This window comes from Chenopodium album, chromosome 13, assembly GCF_948465745.1.
Source record: "Chenopodium album chromosome 13, dcCheAlbu1.1, whole genome shotgun sequence".
Taxonomy (NCBI): Eukaryota; Viridiplantae; Streptophyta; class Magnoliopsida; order Caryophyllales; family Amaranthaceae; genus Chenopodium; species Chenopodium album.
In genome coordinates, this window is record NC_137846.1 from 19466123 (window position 1) to 19484356 (window position 18234).

Here is an 18234-nt window from a genome sequence, read left to right on the forward strand (position 1 = left end):
TAACCTACGAAAAAAGGAATAAAGGGGAAAGGAAAGAAGAGACACAAGATGACGACGCAGAAAACCCGGGAATAAGGGTAAAAACTGCGGGTGGCGTTGAGTCCACCAATCTACTAGTTTGAGAATTAAGTATAAGTACAATGCAGATTGTCTTTTGATTTAGAATGAATTTAAAATTTGGTTGCCAATTGCTAATATAATGCCTAAGGCTCGTATCTTGTCTTTTTACAATGGTTTTTCATCCTATTTATAATAGAAGAGTCTTTTGAAGTCTTGCAACAGCTTCTTTGATAATTCCTTGAAAATCGGAGTTAGTTGCCAGGTTTAACTCCAAGATTCATGCCACATTCTTCATGCTCTTATCCATTATCCTTTGACTTGTTCTTTGCCAATAGTTAGTTGGAGTTTTTAGTTCCTATATTTATGGAACTTCTCTTGACTCATTCAAACTTGGATCCTCTTAAAATATTCCTTGGAAATATCTTCCGGTAACCTAGTCGTTGACTTCGTAGCAACATGTAACCTGCAATCTAGCAACCTGCAGACATCTAAACCTGTAGTTAACACATGTCGTACTCAAGGAGCATCTAAAGCCCCTAAAACACAAACCATGTTTTCTTATACATGGAGACTAATACATGTTCTTTGCGTTTAAACTATATGTTCTTCGTTTTTTTGGGGTTCATATTCTTTCGTCTCAAGCCTTATATCCTTAACGAGTTTGTGTTCTTTTGTATTATCCCTTGTGGCCTTGTGCCTGTTGTATTTATTCATGTTATTTGAATTTTCCTCTTAGGTTGCATCAGGGTGCATAAACCAATAATTGGTATGCCCTTTACTTCTCTTGGTTCATTTTCCTTATGTTTCTCATTACAAATTCATAATTACAATACCAAATCATTGTGTGACGCTTTGTTGTTGCTTTTTTTTTTTTTTTGTTAACAAACACAAACACCTAAAAGGACCAAGAAAGAAACTGGCGATGACGCTTGTGGATATCTTCGGCTCATTGGCTGGGAGTTCAGGCGCTTTGTTGTTGCTGCCATTGAATGATTATACAAGCTATAGCTTATAACTATAATCAAATATCTATTTCACTATGAACATTAGCTTAGGCCAACCAAACACAAATACAAAACCTTGATTTGAGATTGTCAAATGTGGTCAGGAGTACAAAAAGTACACATAATATACAATGTCACTACAAAAATACTTCTAGTCTGTGATTTCTCCCTCTTCTTGAGGGTCAACATCATTTTCACCATCTTTCCCATCACGAGTATCTTGGTCCTCATCATTGCTGAGCTCTCCCCCTAGAATGGAAGACTCATCTTCAATGGCATCGCTCTCAACTCCAATTTCCTTGACAATAACCTTGGGGAAATTAAGAGGTTTCTCAGGCCAGTCCTTGAAGAAAGAGTTGATGACCATAAAACGAAAAGCCTGCAATAGACGACTCTGATCTTTCTTTATATCAGTGCTCAAAAGCTTTTGCAAAAGTGTAGGTTCCTTGACACTCAAATGAGCCTTTGGTGCATTATCACTCTCCGCCCTTTGTCTTTTTGCAAATCGATCATGCTTCTTGAATGAACCATCATCTTCTGTGCCTCTCTTTGTAGTAAATCGATCTTTATTGTCATATTTTTCCCCTTTATCAAATCTATTCTGGAATCGCCCATTATTTTGGAAGCGTCCCTTGTTCAATGGCCTTCTAGATTTGTCCCTCCCATGAGCCTGGTGCTCTGGATCCATCAGATAGTGGGATGGAATTTCTGGAACTTCAAATCCCAACTCAACTTGCTTTGCCAATACATCCTTTAGTTGCTGCATTTACCAACAAAGAAAATGAGAAATCAAACTGCAAGTAAACGGTAACAGTGACCAGATTAACATGAAAATATGTTAAATATCGCCTACATGGAGGTCATAATTACATGCTGACCCCAAGCAAAGATAACTACTACCTCCGTTAACATTTATTTGCAACTTTGGAATATTTTATGTCTCTCAAATAATACCCCAAAGTTGCAAGTAAATGTTAACGGAGGTAGTATATATCAAATGAATATGTAGTCAGAAAGCTTGTCAGTATAATGCAGTTGATTTGAAACCTCCAAATATGTGCAAAGTTTTCATGATAGACCCTAGAGTAGAACAACCCGAATCTGGTACAAACAGACAAATACTACAAATTCAATATTGCAGATTCCAAACACAGCACAGTTCAAGCATTGTTAACTTCCCTTTTTATCACTCAGAAGTGAGTCCAAGGTGATATGAATCCAGTCTATATTAGTTATGCTCTCTTATTATAATTTGTGAAGACCTTCCTCCAAATAAAAAAAACTACATTGCACAAGAGGTTAGAAGCCCCTCTTTGCAAACATGAGACAATTCCAGCATTTCAATGATAGACATTTTTTTTTTCTTTTCTTCAGATTAACAGGAACAAGGGTAGAGAAATTTTTTATGTTTATGAAAAAACATCCATCTTAAAGAGTATCTATAACACATACTTTGTATTTGTCATAAAGAAACAATCCTCGAGATAGTAACTATTGAATGACATTTTTGCACCATGCCATATCCAACACATATCCTTGAGAAAATAATAGAAGCAAACCCTATAAAAGTAGTCAATTTTTAAATAAAAAGGAAAACCATACCTGACGTCGTAACTTAGCATCTTCATCTGCAGCATCAGCATTTGCTTGCTTTTGTGCCAGCTTCTGCAAATAACAGACCAACCCTTGAGGAAGTGAAATAAAGCTAATCAACAGAAAGCATTCAAATCTGGGCACTGTAATCTAACCTTTTCCACATTGCCTTTTGAAGGAAAATTTTTCTTGCGTTCTTCACGCCACTGCTGAATTTCTTTCTCAGTGTAGAACACAGAGAGTGACCTATAGTTAAAGTAGAAGGAAATACCGCAGATACAACACTGTCAGAAACAGAAGACTGAGCGAATCTACACAGTTCTAGGCTTCTAGCTATAGTGGTAAAGAGTAGATTGATTTTTCATTGTTATGTAATACGAGGTATACAATTGTATAACCAAGTACCTTCTCTGTCCACCTTGAGATTGGTTTGCAGAATCATCAGAACCAACATTTTTAACGCCTGCTTGCAGAAGAAATGAAGAAAATCATTTTATAATACAGATCCGTGGATCCACAGATTTTACACCAAAGAAAATCAAACAAGGAAACAAAACTGTTTACCAAGGCATGCATGTATTGGCAAGCAGAATGTTGCCATAAGAAAGAATAATTAAGACCAGATAAGAATTAAAAGCATGGAAAGATGATTCTATTTCGCATCTTTAAGAGGAAATAATATAGAAGACAGCAGTTTTACGATCCTAAAATTCATACCATCGTTGCTGAAGGGAGGGTTAGCCAATGGCATCATTAATAAATTCTAGTCACTTACTGCTAGACTGCTAGCCATTCATTATTAGTTAAGCAAACATACAACAATACAAGTTCATGAGTTGCAGATGGAAGAGATTCAGAAGTTGCTATTGAAGTATGGCCAAGCAAGGAAAAACTTACGGGGGTTTATCAAAAAGAAGAAAAGACTTACTAAGGGCCTGTTCATATTCACTGAACTGAGCTGAACTGAACTGAACTGATTGGAGCTGAACTGAACTGAACTGATTGGAACTGAACTGAACTGAACTGAATTGAGCTGAAATGAATATTTTATGTGAGAGGGAAATTAAGAGCTGAACTGAACTGAACTGAACTGATTGGAACTGAACTGAACTGAACTGAACTGATTGGAGCTGAACTGAACTGAACTGAAATTAAGTAAATGTGAACAGGCCCTAAAGAGAAGGCAAAGCAAAAATAATTTTACTACACATGGAGAAGGGTACCATTACACTCCATTCAAAGTAACTTTGACTCTTATTTAGTTTACATGAACATTTTAGACACCATTATGACATGAGTACGAAAACCTAATGACCTAATCTGAAACCTCGATTTTTACCATGGCATGCCAAGGTTCTTAATTTACATGCCTGTGCCTGAGTGACACAGGTAGGTTGTGGATGAGAGGCATAGAAGCATTGGTTATGTAGATCAAGCATACATGATTTACTGCAGCAAGTGGAAGATAGGATTCCGTGGCAGCATAGGTTTCTCAGACTCAAACTACTTATGGCATCTCCAAACGGCACTTCTTAAGCTTTCTAGGCTTTCAGGGGAGATCCTAAATTATAGCTTGTCTGGCCTTGTCTTCTCTTTTCCTTGAGCTTAGTTTTTAAACACTCTACCTTATTCCACTATCATAATCTTTTTATGTTTCCTTGTTATTTCTACTCACCAATGCTTATTACCTTTGGCACCTTACTACAAATACTGCTTATTTAGGTTGAATACTGTCATAGCTTTTCTACTTCAGGGACATTCAAAAAACTATCTCTAATTATACAACATTTGAGCTACTAAGCTGCATAATCTCACCTTCTATGGATCCTACTTTACAAGAGCACAACATATTGATGTTGTTGCTACTACTGCTGCACTTTCTGTACCAGTCCTTAAAACATTTGGCATCATTGGTCCTATTATCCTATATCATCATCTTGACTTTAATTTAATATCTATAAATACATGAAGCTAGGTTTCTATGTTATAAATACAAGCTATGGGAATAAAACTATGACAGATGACGAGGACTTCGGATATCAACATTTAATTCATTAATTGATTATATCCAACATACATGAGCAATGTGCCAGATATTAACAATACTCTCTCCTTGAGCTAGCAAGTTCTTATAAAGATGACATGACTGACAACAGATCGTTCCCAAATAGAAGACTTTAAAGATATGCTAAGATTTTATAGAGTATACACAGGCTATATATAGGATTTCATAATGTGCTATTACATGCTCTGAAAACTTTATTTTATTCATTGGCTTAATTCTGCTACATTCCATAACACATCAAAAATGGAGAAAAAGAAATATTTACTAATCGGTACTGAGACTGAGCAATATCAAATATTCACAATAAGGCTTATATCAGTAGCAACTCAAAGACAATTGTTCATGTGAAATTATGAAATCAGTCTGGGGCATCTTTTTGCAACATAATCAACATAGGCTCTGATATAAAGAACTATATTTAGAGTGATCAGACGATGTTTTTTTTTTTTTTTAAGCAAGAAAGCTACAGCTTCACAAGAAGCTTCAGCCAGCTTCAGGTAGTAACACCTAACACTTCCAGATGTTATGTCACAGAAAAATGTTTTCCATGTGAGAGAAAGGGTTCAATTTCAAAAGGCCGGTCAATCCAGCCAAGCTAGCCCACTAGCTGATGGTTTTACCCGCAAACATGGCTTTACCCTCCAAAACACAATGACTATTGAGTTTAGCACAGGAAAGACACCACATAGCTTTGTAAGTAAGAATAAGTTAAAAACCTTTTCCTTCATTCATCTTAGAAAACTTAAGTTTTCCTTTTGGATTATGCATCTGGTGATCTTGAGACTTTTGATTTCTGCAGTAAGAATTCAAAGTTAGAGACAAAATTAGAGCAATTATATTGCAAAAAAAAAAGATAGCATAATAAATACAGTATACCTCCAGTTAGATGCTTCTCTATTAGGGTTTACAAAACTCTTATTTTGATGATAATTTGAGTTTGGAATATGCATTCCTTGTTTTTGACCATGATTACCCTGCATAATCATCACAGAAATCAGTCCAGTGTCTACAGAACTACTACAGAACTATATCAAGTACCTTGCAGATGCAAGACAGTCATGAGTGAAGATGTATGCACTTCTCCAACGAAAACAGAAAGATTATGCAAATGATCCCACAATACATATGCAAGTAATGCAACATATCAGAGAAATAAAAATAGTGAAAGGAGAAGATAGAAGAGAATTAAGGGAAAACTGAATACTTGATACTCCCTCTGTTTCTAATTGTTGTTCTACCTTCCATTTAAATTTACTTCAAGTTGCAGTTTGCTTGTTCTTTTTTAAAATCTTTCCTTTAAAACCAGTATTTTTCTCCATTTTATCCCCATACACCTCATCAATTGGGTCCAATGTACCTCCACTAACTCTTCCTATCCACTATTTAAGTGATTATTTACCCATATACCCCACTTTACTAAATGTGTCCACTTTTCCTTAGTTTCTTCCCATATGTCAAATAAGAACAATATAATAATGGAATAGTAATTTGATGCACTTAAATTATTAAATCTAACAGTTTTTGGCTTAATTTTTTTCATTTGATCTTCTCTACATATAGCCTTCCGAATTCCTTTGTATCTCTCCTGTTTAACAACTCTTTGTCTTCTTCCCCAAGCTAATTCTAACAGACTAATATTGCAATACCAATAGTATTCTACCCCCTCAGGTTAGTGAACTATAATATTACAACATACTACAAAATGTGGAGACAAACAACCATTTGCACAAACACGTCCTCTCTCACTCTCCACCATAGACCTATTATTAACATAAAATTCAATACAATTTCGAAGTAACCACTGCAATGACCCATAATCAGCCCTACTGCACCAAGCAGAAACAAATTGCAATACCACACCATCAAGCGAATGCAACTCACTCAAGATCTAATACTGCTTAAAAATTGAATGGTATCCTACTTTCTCTCTGACTTCCACACTTTGTTCAATTATCTGGGTGCAACAAATTATTGAGCAAGGAATGCTGAAGCAGAAGCTAAAAAAAGCTTAGAGACCAAGATCGGGAATAAGATAAGCAGATTCATGTTTAGCTTTTTTGCAAAAGAAGTGGTCGTAGATCAGCAAGTCTGACCACATAACTGGTAGGTAATAGTGACTTGCTTGATTTCGATTATTGGTCTTTCCAACCAGTGGCTTATTAGAAAAACTAAATAAGAATAGTATTTTGGAGCATATTTCACTTATAAAAAGAGTATCATTCTTAAGGCCTAAATAAATTTAAATAATAAAAGAAGGTAAATGTGACTTCTTATAATATTGTTCAAACGAAGAAAATTATATCGGTCAATCATTTAAAGGATGAAAGCCATAGTAGGGATATTTAACAGGCCTTATTGGAAAAGCCAGAAGTGTTACTCTTCAAGAAAGTCAACTCCTTCAAGTGGAGTCAATAGCACTCTAGAATGCAATCAAGCTAGGAAAATTGAAGTGACAACAAAAGTAGGCTATGACCAAATACCACTTAATCTAACAAAATCTTGAAATATGCAGATGGTGCCATACATACCATAATGATTTTTATTCATTTCTAGAGAGTAAAAGAGGGAGAAAGCACCAAAAATTCAATCTGCCACAAAAAATAAATAAATTAAATTAAAATATATTGATGATAGTATATAACTATTATTCGAAAACAAAACTCTCCAAGTTCTGTTAGTCAAACCTTCACAAGTTCAATTATAGAAATCTTCTGTCTTGTGAAGGCACGTGAAAGAATGAGAGCTAGCAACGTGGAGAGTTCTTCATTCTAGAATAGCAACGTGCCTTCACAAAAATCTCCAAACAGAACTTGTGAAGGCATGCTGCTAGCTCTCCAGAACAATGAGAGCTAGCAACGTGCCTTCACAAGCTCATTCCCCATGTATAGAATTATTTGGGCAAAAGATACAAGTTCTCTACTCAAGCCCTGCCAGGCTGCCAGTACATCCTTTCAACAAACTTTATCAAGCTCATGAATAAGACATTAAGACCATGGAGTAGAAAGACTCTATTCTAATTCACAATGGAAAAAGTTAGAGATATAAAATATCAAAGATGCTAGGGTGTAGTACGAGGTAAAGATGTTCTCCTTTTTCATTTCTTTTTGCCCGGATACATAAGCCAGTTAAAATCAACAATATTTTTTGAAGAAAATATTTTTATCATTACTTCCTCCCCAGTCCTCCCAGTCATTACCAGTAAAGCAAATTCCTTAAATACAGGTGAGTAAAGTTAGGAAAGCGTTCCAGTAATCAGAAGTCAAAATTTTGAGGAATCAAGAGCATCCTTGATGACGAATGCTCCTGTGCAAGCACAACCTCTGTGTGCAACTGAGTAACTGACAAACCCAGCACCACGTTCGTTCAATAACGTATTCGCTTCATAATGCAAGTTAATCTAACTGCAAGAATTTACCTATAGAATTTTGCACTTGTGCATAAAGCCTAGTACATACAGGCCTAAGTCGCTTCAATTAACTTCGCAAATAACTATTAGGGAGAGTCTTGGTGATGAAAGAATGAAGGCTCAATATGAGTATTAAAAAAAAAAATTAGTCTCCTAAGACTCCAATTACAGAGAATACAAACATCAAGAGTGTTCCAAAATTCCTTTCCCTTTGGTCTCCAATATTAAGCTTCCCAAACTTATTAACCTCTAATGGCTCTAAAATCTTTAAGACCAATCTCACAAGGACACTACCAAGAACAACTTCATCTACACCATCTATAGTCCTCTTAATATGATATTCTAGAATGAAACTTGATCACTTTCATGATAAAATCCTATAAACCAAACATCTGGAAAGAATATAACACAGAACACCTTCATGTAAATGCCTTTATTTTTCTTTCCTTGTATTTAAGAGGGGAGACAAGGAAACTGAGACTTCAAGCTAGAGCTCAAAGATAGATAGTTTTCTTGAGCAAAATCCATACTCTCAAAGTCTCAAAAAATCAAGAGGGAAACAAGTTAGGCAAAGTGATGTGAAAAACTTCCACCCTCCCTTTTCCAGTCATATGAAGTACTGGAATTTGGAAAATCTGTAAGATTATATATCAACCTATAAGAATAGTATTTTGGAAATTCGGAAACTCCATGCAAACAAAACGGAGCATATTTCACTTATAAAAAGAGTATCATTCTTAAGGCCTAACTAAATTTAATAATAAAAGGTAAAAGTGGCTTCTTATACTATTGTTCAAACGAAGAAAATTATATCGGTCATTCATCTAAAGGCTGAAAGCCAAAATAGGGATATTTAACAAGCCTTATTGGAAGGCCAGAGGTGTTACTCTTTAAGAAAGTCAATTCCTTCAAGTGGAGTCAATAGCACTCAAGAATGCAATCAAGCTAGGAAAATTGAAGTGACAACAAATGTAGGCTATGACCAAATACCACTTGATCTAACAAAATCTTGAAATATGCAGATGGCTCCATACATACCATAATGGTTATTATACATTTAACTCTTAATATTACTCCTTAAAAGAGAGTAAAAGAGGGAGAAAGCACCAAAAATTCAATCTGCCACAAAAACTAATAAATTAAATTAAAATAAAAAATGAAAATTGAGGATTATTATTCGCATACAAAACTCTCCAAGTTGTAGCCTGGAATTTTCAGACAAAGATTGGCTAAAAATCTTCAATTCTCATGGTGGAATTAGACCTTTTTAGACCTGATATGATCACAGATGTGGAGATCTAGGACAAGAACTAGTGGGGATCCGATTTTTTGAAGATTGGTGCATTAGGAAGGCCATGGAATGGAATGGTGGTTGTGCTGAGCTAGAAGAACATGAGGCTTTGATGTTGGGATGATTATTCATAATAAATGCTGATTCCTTAGCACATAAGAAGTAAGAAGATAAGGTTAGTAAAAGTAAAACGAGGAAGAGAAAAGGTAATGGAGGTGGTTTATTAATTTCTTAAACCAATAATCCACAATGAAATTCAAAATTGTTTCTCTAATTCAACCAAACAGAATGGAATGATATGGAACCTAGGAGACTCAAAAGAATAAGAATAAACATGATTGGAAACAAGTTTGAAAAACTCCTTTCAATGATTAGTTAACACTCATGAATATGAGACCTGGTAACTACTTGGTTTGAGTCAGAAATACACTTTTTTTGTTTTGTAAATAGACACCCTAGCTTGTATTGTTTATGCAACGTGCCTGCACAAGCTCATTCCCATGTATAGAAATCTTTAGGCAAAAGATACAAGTTCTCTACAGTATTCTTTTCTTCTTCATTCAAGCCCTGCCAGGCTGCCAATACATCCTTTCAACAAACTTTATCAAGCTCATGAATAAGACTATGGAGTAGAAAGAGTATATTCTAATTCACAATGGAAAAAGATAGAGGTATAAAATATCAAAAAGATGCCAGGGTGTAGTACGAGGTAAAGATACTTAAGTTCTCCTTTTTCATTTCTTTTTGCCCGGAGAATACATAAGCCGGTTAAAATCAACATTGTTTTTGGAAGAAAATATTTTTATCGTTCCTTCCTCCCCACCCCCCACTCCCCCTTGTCATTTCCAGTAAAGAAAATTCCTTAAATACAAGTGAGTAAAGTTAGGAAAAGATTCCAATAATCAGAGTCAAAATTTGGTGGAATCAAGAGCATCCTTGATGACGAATGCTCCTGTGCAAGCATAACCTGTGTGCAACTGAGTAACTGACAAACCCAGCACCCACACATTCGTTCAATAACATATTCGCTTCATAATGCAAGGTAATCTAATTGCAAGAATTTATCTATAGATTTTTGCAATTGTGCATAAGGCCTAGTACATACAGGCCTAGGTGCTCCCAATTAACTTTACAAATAACTATTAGGGAGAGTCTCGATGATGAAAGAATGAAGGCTCAATACGAGTATAAAAAATTCTTCTGTCTCCAAAGACTCCAATGGTAGAGAATACAAACATCAAGAGTGTTCTAATATTTCTTTCCCTTTGGTCTCCAAATTTAAGCTTACCAAACTTATTAACCTCTAAAACCTATAAGACCAACTCACATGAACACTACCAGAACAACTTCATCTACATCATCTATTGCCCTTTCAATATGATTTTCTAGGATGAAACTTGATCACTTTCATGATAGATTCCTATAAACCAAAAATCTTGAAAGAATATAACATAGAACGCCTTCATGTAAATGCCTTTTATTTCTCTTTCCTTACATTTAAGATAGGAGACAAGGACTGAGACTTCAAGCTAGAGCTCAAACATAGATAGTTTTCTTTAGAAAAATCCATACTCTCAAAGTATCAAGAAATTCAAGAGGGAAGCAAGTTACGCAAAGTGAAGTGAAAAACTTCCACCCTCCCTTTTCCAATCATATGAAGTCTTGGAATTTGGAAAATCTATAAGATTATATATCAATTTATAACTGAGTATGTATTCCTCCAACATAGCTCGCAAGAGGAATATCCTAGCTCTAAAAGCATAATACCAAGTTTACAAAATTTAAACATAAAAATAATAACAATATCACCATAAGCAACATTATTCTTATTTGGTTATAAGCCATCATGAAGATATTATATTTAATAGGGTTGCTCCTGAAACACTCTAGCAAATCTTGCTCATAGTCTACCTAATATGGCTAATAAGGTTTTTCATTCTCAACTGGATGAGCAAAAGCTGTCGTAACTTCAAGTCCTTCCCAATTATTACTTCACTAATGAATAAAATGATAACAAGTCATTGATTTCATGAATCAAAACACAAAATTCACTTATTCTCCGCGATGATAATCACAAAATACTTAGGACAATGCTATATTAACAAAGAAAGCAACAGCATAAACACTTTACAGGAATTCAAACGACCATGTTCACAAATCACAATCATACATACCTGAAAATTGGGGGACTGGCCATGAGGATGAGATGAAACAGCGGGATTTGAAGGCGGAACAGAAACATTCTGCAGCTGCTGAGGAGCTACAGGCAGCTGTTGACTGAAACCAGCCTGCTGTAAACCACCATTAGGATGGCCAAAACCAAGCTGTGGATTAGGGTTACCAAGGAAACCCGCATTTTGCGAATTCATAGCCTGAGCAACTTGATTAGCACAACCTAATAACTGAGTCAAAGCATTAACTTGAGAAGGATTCAACATTGGCATATTCCCAAGTTGATTCATACTTTGTAATTGATTTTGCCACCCAAACTGTCCATTATTCCCAAACAATTGATTCAGGTTTCCTTGACCCAAATTACCCAATTGCCCATTTCCCGGAAACCCGAAAACATTCAAATTCTGCCCAAAACTATTTGGTGAAAACGCAGAATTAGATTGAATTTGTTGAGCTGAATTACCCATATGATTATTGAAATTGGGAACATTCATAAAACCAGGGGGAATTTGAGCATTACCATTACCCAAATTTGGGTTGTAATTAGCATTGTTGTTAACAAAACCCATTTGCGATTGCATTTGCATTAAATTAGGCAATAAATTACCCGTATTTCCAACTACCTGTAAGATTAAATACAAACAATAACAAGAAACAATCAATTAAACAATTCATGGGTTTCGTCGAAAAGTCGAAACAAGGGGATGAAGTTGAAGGGCAGGTTACCTGTTGAGGTGCAGAAGTACCAGGAACTGAAGAAGTAATCTGGTTAGAGGCATGGTGAACAAAAGGGCGCATTTTTATTTGTTGTTGTTAGAGAAGATGATGAAATAAGTTTTGAAGAAGGGTTTTGGGGTTTAAGAGAAGAAAGTTGGGTGTAGGGTTTTAGAGCACAAAGAGATGGTTATTCTTGTTTAGCATTGTTTTTTTTTTTTCAAAATCAACAACAGAAAACAAGAAAAAGGTGTTTTCACTTTTTTGTTGTCAGTTTTCAAATTTATCGTGATTTTAATAAGTTTGTTTAATTTTTGTTTTATCACATGACATATATCATATGAGTTTTTCAAAAAACCAAAAAACTAAAAACCACAGCGATGCCAAACGAACATAATTTCAATTTTCGATTAGTTTGCAATAATTTCAACTTTCACTTGCGCTTTCTTCTAACAATTCTAAATTGGTCAACAAAAGTCAATGACCTTTTATTCTAAGTTACCCGACATGTGTTAGGTCATGATTGATCCAAAAAAAACCAAACAAACAAAATTCAAACCACTAGTGGCATCACCTCTAAAGCCCCACCTTCAAAACCACCACCCTCCCCTACTGCACTACCTGAACTACCGTTCCCTCCCCCTCTACCCATGAAACAGCCCCTAATCATATCCTTGTCCCAGTAACTGCAACCCCCATGACCAACATTATCAAAATTAGATTGGTTTTCCGTCTCTTTGTTCCCTGGTAATCCTAACTTAAGCTTAGTTACTTCGAGATAGAGGTCGTTTTCGTATGTCTCAGACCTAGCCGTTGTTTCTTGATCGATATTCTTAGAACTAAAATCAAATCAATCCTTGTTAAAGAAACAAAAGACTCTAAGTTTGGTTGTTGATTGAATTATTCGTTTGATTAATTTGAATATGACAGCTTGTGGGGGAAAGGGAAAAAGGTCGAAATTGTGGCAGTGGGGATCGAAGAGGGTGGTTTGGGGGAGGGGGGTGGCCGGCTGGGGAAAGGGTGGCCACCAACGTTAGTGGCTGGTGGTATTTTTTCCCTTTTTTATTCTTTTAATTTAATTATATTTATTTTTAATTAACATGTAACACATGGCAAATAATTTGTTTAAAAAACTTTTTAACCTTTTCTTCAAGTTATCCGTAAACGGGGGTGAAGAAAGAAAACGCAAGTGAAAGTTGGGTTTATTGCATAATAATCTATACTTGGGATTATTTAAAGTAAATTGGTCAAAGTTGAGATTATTAAAATGAATTTTTCCTTTTTTAATTGCAACATTTTAACCAGAACGATTTTATGTGATTGAGTTTTTTTTTTTTTTTTAAGGGTAAGAAAAAAGAAAAACATTAGAAACCCCTCGTCACGATGGGAAAAAAATAAAATTTATGTGATCGAGTTGAATACTTGAATTTGTTAAAATATTGCTCTCTTAATTCTTGCAAGTATTTTTTTGCCCCATTGTCAATATTTGGTCAAACTTAAAAAACATTGACTATAAATTTCAATTGATGTATAAAAGATAATATAATTAGGCTAGATCTTATTGAATTCTTTCATTGTATATTTTATTAATATTAAGTTTTTATAACTTTAACGTTTATAGAAATTTAAATTTATATGTTTGAAGATGTGTTTTAGAATCCCCCAGAAAGTCAAATAGGTAAATAAAAAAAAAGACGGAGAGAGTATTTAAGTGGGGTTTGTTGGGAGTTGGGCCAATATTTAGCACGATCCACCCAAATGTAAATTGCAGCCAAGATTAACCTTGTACACGTCCAAGAATGAAAAAAAATGGAGATGGAAAGAAATATAGCAAGATGAATTAAAAGAAACGTAACTAGACAAGGCAAAATCAAATTAAAGAAGATGCAAGATCAATCGACTTCTTACTTTATGTTCATTTATATTGTTTATTTAGTCTATTAGCTCTATCCTTGTTACTATTTCATTAATCTATATTGAATTACTTCTAGTTTGCTTATAGTGTTTTTGCAAATCTTGATTATTAAACTCTTCAATCCTTAAGCAAATTCTAAGAGTTACTTTCTAAGATTAGCGCTGAAAAATTTAGTGCTCACCATGGGGCTTGTAATTAATTCACCTGCTAAAAACACCAAAGACACTAATCCTCATTTTTCCACCATGCTTGGAAACCAAGGATGGGTTATAATAGCAGAGATCCATGTAGGAATGGACTTATTTCGACAAATCCTTGATCGACAAACAAATCGAAACACCACTAGCCATGACAATGAGATGAAAATGAGATGAATGAAATTCTGGCCATGATAAGGTTCACAAGAGGTAGATTACTTTTTAAATATATGGCCTATTTTTTCTAAAAGGTTAACTGTTGTGGACTATGAACATTTTATAGACAAAATATGTGCTAGGATGAAGCTCTGGAGCTCTAGACACTTGTCTTTCGCATCAAGACTAACATTGGTGAATGTTGTATTGCTGAGTATCCAGGTTTATTGGGCTCAGATCATGGTATTACCAATGGCTGTTTTTAATTGATAAAATAAATGTTGTCTGTAGAAAATTTCTCGGGCATGGCAACTTACATCATAAGCCTCGTTGTTTGTAGGAAGAAATCAGAAGGAGGTTTAGGAGTTGTTGGGATAAAGTGGACGAGAATAATACTCATGATCTATGTATTGTTTATTGGGATAAAGTGGACGAGAATAATACCCCGACATAATTGGACGATTACTTGGTCTAACAGGCGGGTAATTTAACAATAAGAGAGGTGATTATACATGTGTCATTGTATATTGGTCAATTGAATAAATATGATTTGGACCATCGAAAGTTTGAGGAGTTAGAAGAGTTGTGGGAGTATGGCTATTTGAAGTATTTAGATGGGATTTTGGGAACTCAAATGTTCTTCGCTTTGGGAATATTGAAATACGAATAATATTGACTAAATAGATTTTGAGAATAATCCATTATGTATTGTATAACCTAGTAAAACTAATTTTAAGGAAAAAGAGATAGTTGGAACTAGTAAAATTAACAACGGGTTGGATTTGGGCCGGATGGAGCTCCACCTGCATCCACCAGTTCACTCCATCCGCTCCACCGATCCACATGTCACCCGTAAAATTTTATCACTCTCATCCAATCCATCCGTCACCCGCAAGTGAAACAGGTGGATCAAATGCTTAGCGGATGATAATAATTTCTTTTTTATATATACATAAAAGTTATTGATAGTTAATATTACGAGTGATGACTATATTTTCAACAAATAAATCAAAACTATCGATGTTACCCTTATAAAAAAATAATAACATCAAGTTTAAAATTTTTTAGAAATATATTTAAGTAATACTAAGAGTATATAAGGTAATCTTTTTTTTTTTACAAAAAAAAAGAGTATATAAGGTAAAAAAAACAATTGAAAAAACAAATTTATTTTGGATGGATGACAGATCGGGTGATAAATGGATGACGAATCGGGTGGTGGATGGAACGGAGCCCCACTCGAACTGACCCGATCTGTCACCCGTTTTCAATGGCGGAGCTAGGATTTCAAGGATGGTATGACACCATGACAGGCTAAAGTCGTATCACCTAATCAAAAGTAATTCCTAAAACCACTAACTAAAATAGATAGGGAAGTAGGGTCGAACCTCAGGGAAACAAGTCTTTTTATTCCTAATTAATTAATTATAATCTAAATTATTAAGTAACCAAATTGTTGTTATTTAAAGGAATTATACTACGAAGAATAAAAGTAGGGAGAAATAAAAGTAGGAGGAAAACAATGAATAAAAGACCTAGGGCATAGGTTCACCAATAAATAATACTTCAGGGTAAAACATAATAATCAATCATCAATGTATCAATTAATCAGATCATAAAGGGCTTTCGCTACGTATTACAATCACAGAGTTAATTTACCGGTATTAAATCTCATCTCTCGAATCTCGACCTAACCATTTATAAATTAGTCCGCCTATTGAAACTAAGCCTAAATATTAATTCTCATCTCTCGAATCTCGAATCAATATTGCTAAACTCATACAATTAAACCAGCGCTAATCTAGTTGCAGAGCATTAAATCAATCAATAGGAAATTAATTAACAACATTAACAATCAATAATAATAAATCATCCCTTCATATTATTTATGGATCCCCAAGAACCCTAGAAATAAACTACTCGTGCATAATTAAATATAAACTAAACAAAGCAATTAAACAAGACATGATAGAAGAAAATAAAATAAATAATTGAGATTAAACCAAGAGTTGTAGAGACATAAATAAGAGAGAAAATAATACTAAGAGTTTAATTAAGGGAGAGAGAGAAAAGTTAGAGAGAAAAAGAGAAAAGAAAACTAAATTAATAACTAAAACTAAAACTAATTAATAAACAAAACTAAACTAAAAGAAAACTAAAACTACCTAATCTAAAACATACCCTACGTAACTACTAGTCTACTACTACCTCCCTTATATAAGAAAAGGCAAATCCACCCAATCCTACTCATACTAAAATTATTATAAAACAAACAAAAGCTGCCAAAACCTATCCTAAAAGCTAAAGCAAGAAGATAATTTTGTCCCTGCTAACATTTGAAGACCGACTTAAATATCAGCAAACGAAGCCCAATGCAGATGGCCCAAAGAGAAAAGTGCGTTCAGCTTAGCATGCTCAGCCCGGTCGGGCCCGACTGTGAGAGAGGTCCAATAAGAGTGATCAGATCTTATGGGCTTCTTTTACTTGCCTTGGCCTCTAGTTCGGTCCGATGTACTTCATTTGGACTTTTAATTAGTTCGTAACTTGCAGTACTAGCTCTTCACCGAATTGAGCCCTTAAATTACCGAATCGAATTTCTCTAACTCGACCTTGGGCTAAAATATTCGGTCATAAAAATACGATCCAACTCCAATATCTTTGTAGTGGCTCAATAAGCTCGGGAATTATCATAATTTTGCAAATTCCTACAAAATAATACCAACTCTACAAAAACACTAGAAAATGTATATTAGTAATAAAAATAGCTCCGCAGAGCTCAAATTAGCACAAATATGACCGTGGGACGGGGAATAAAATATATATAAAATAGATTCATCAAACTCCCCCAAGCCAAACCTTTGTTTGTCCCTAAGCAAAGCAATGAATAAATAAATCAATACTTCACCCCAAATACTATTAAAATCAATAAATATAATTCAAGGTAAATACGACAAATATGTATCAAAGTCAATCAATCAAATTCATCTAACTACCAATCTTTCCTAACAATTGTCAAATAGAGCAAACCACAAGAGCATATAGAATTCAAGACTAGTGCTCACACACTCGACTCTAATTTATGTGGCGAGTAAAAGATGTACTCGATCGCTCTCCAACCAACCCCTTTATGTGAACAATGCCCTCCCAAACTCACAACACTCGTGTGTTTAAAAAGACATACACTCAACCTAATAGTCGACTCGGAATATGTCAAGTCATAACTTGCATTAATAAACAACACTTTCACATTTACACAACTCTATGCACAAGGTCAAAAGGTCTTTTAAGCTTGTAATGTAAGGCTAGGGTAAAGGGTAGGATAAACTTAGGGAAATATGTGAGAGAAAAGCTTTGCAAAAAGGGAGCCATATCCTAATAAACCCATGACCAACAATGATCATAATCATCTCCAACAAAACTAACTCCAACACAAACCACCAAATATACTCCAAACAATATAAACCAACCCAATACTTACAAAATTTCACTCATAAAAAATATAGTAATATAAACTAGAGTGAATAAACAAACTCTAAACTCAAGCTCAATTATTTACAATGAAACTCAATTTTTTCTTTCTTTTCTTCTGATAAACCTTCACTTAGATAATTTGAACATGAAACACTTTTTTTCTTTTTGCTCTTTTTTTTTTCATTTT

The 18234-nt window shown here is 34.6% G+C and overlaps 1 protein-coding gene across 1 annotated transcript; it reads right to left on the bottom strand.

The window, feature by feature from the left end:
* Positions 1-1065: 1065 nt before the first annotated feature.
* On the bottom strand, positions 1066-12475 carry LOC145576468 (uncharacterized). The gene is made up of 8 exons (XM_081634227.1): positions 12321-12475; positions 11594-12217; positions 5599-5696; positions 5439-5515; positions 3063-3120; positions 2813-2903; positions 2667-2729; positions 1066-1824 (listed from the first exon to the last, which is right to left on the bottom strand). Exons 1-8 carry the CDS (start codon positions 12390-12392, stop codon positions 1216-1218), a joined length of 1692 nt encoding a protein of 563 aa, XP_081490353.1. The 5' UTR covers positions 12393-12475; the 3' UTR covers positions 1066-1215.
* Between the last annotated feature and the right edge of the window lie 5759 nt (positions 12476-18234).

What these genes read in the sequence shown, in the direction of transcription:
- LOC145576468 (XM_081634227.1), bottom strand. Translation starts at nt 12,392, where the DNA reads ATGCGCCCTTTTGTTCACCATGCCTCTAACCAGATTACTTCTTCAGTT. An exon ending in GTACTTCTGCACCTCAACAG is followed by an intron (nt 12,218 to 12,320) that starts GTAACCTGCCCT and finishes TTAATCTTACAG; the next exon opens with GTAGTTGGAAATACGGGTAA. An exon ending in AGAGAAGCATCTAACTGGAG is followed by an intron (nt 5,516 to 5,598) that starts GTATACTGTATT and finishes TTCTTACTGCAG; the next exon opens with AAATCAAAAGTCTCAAGATC.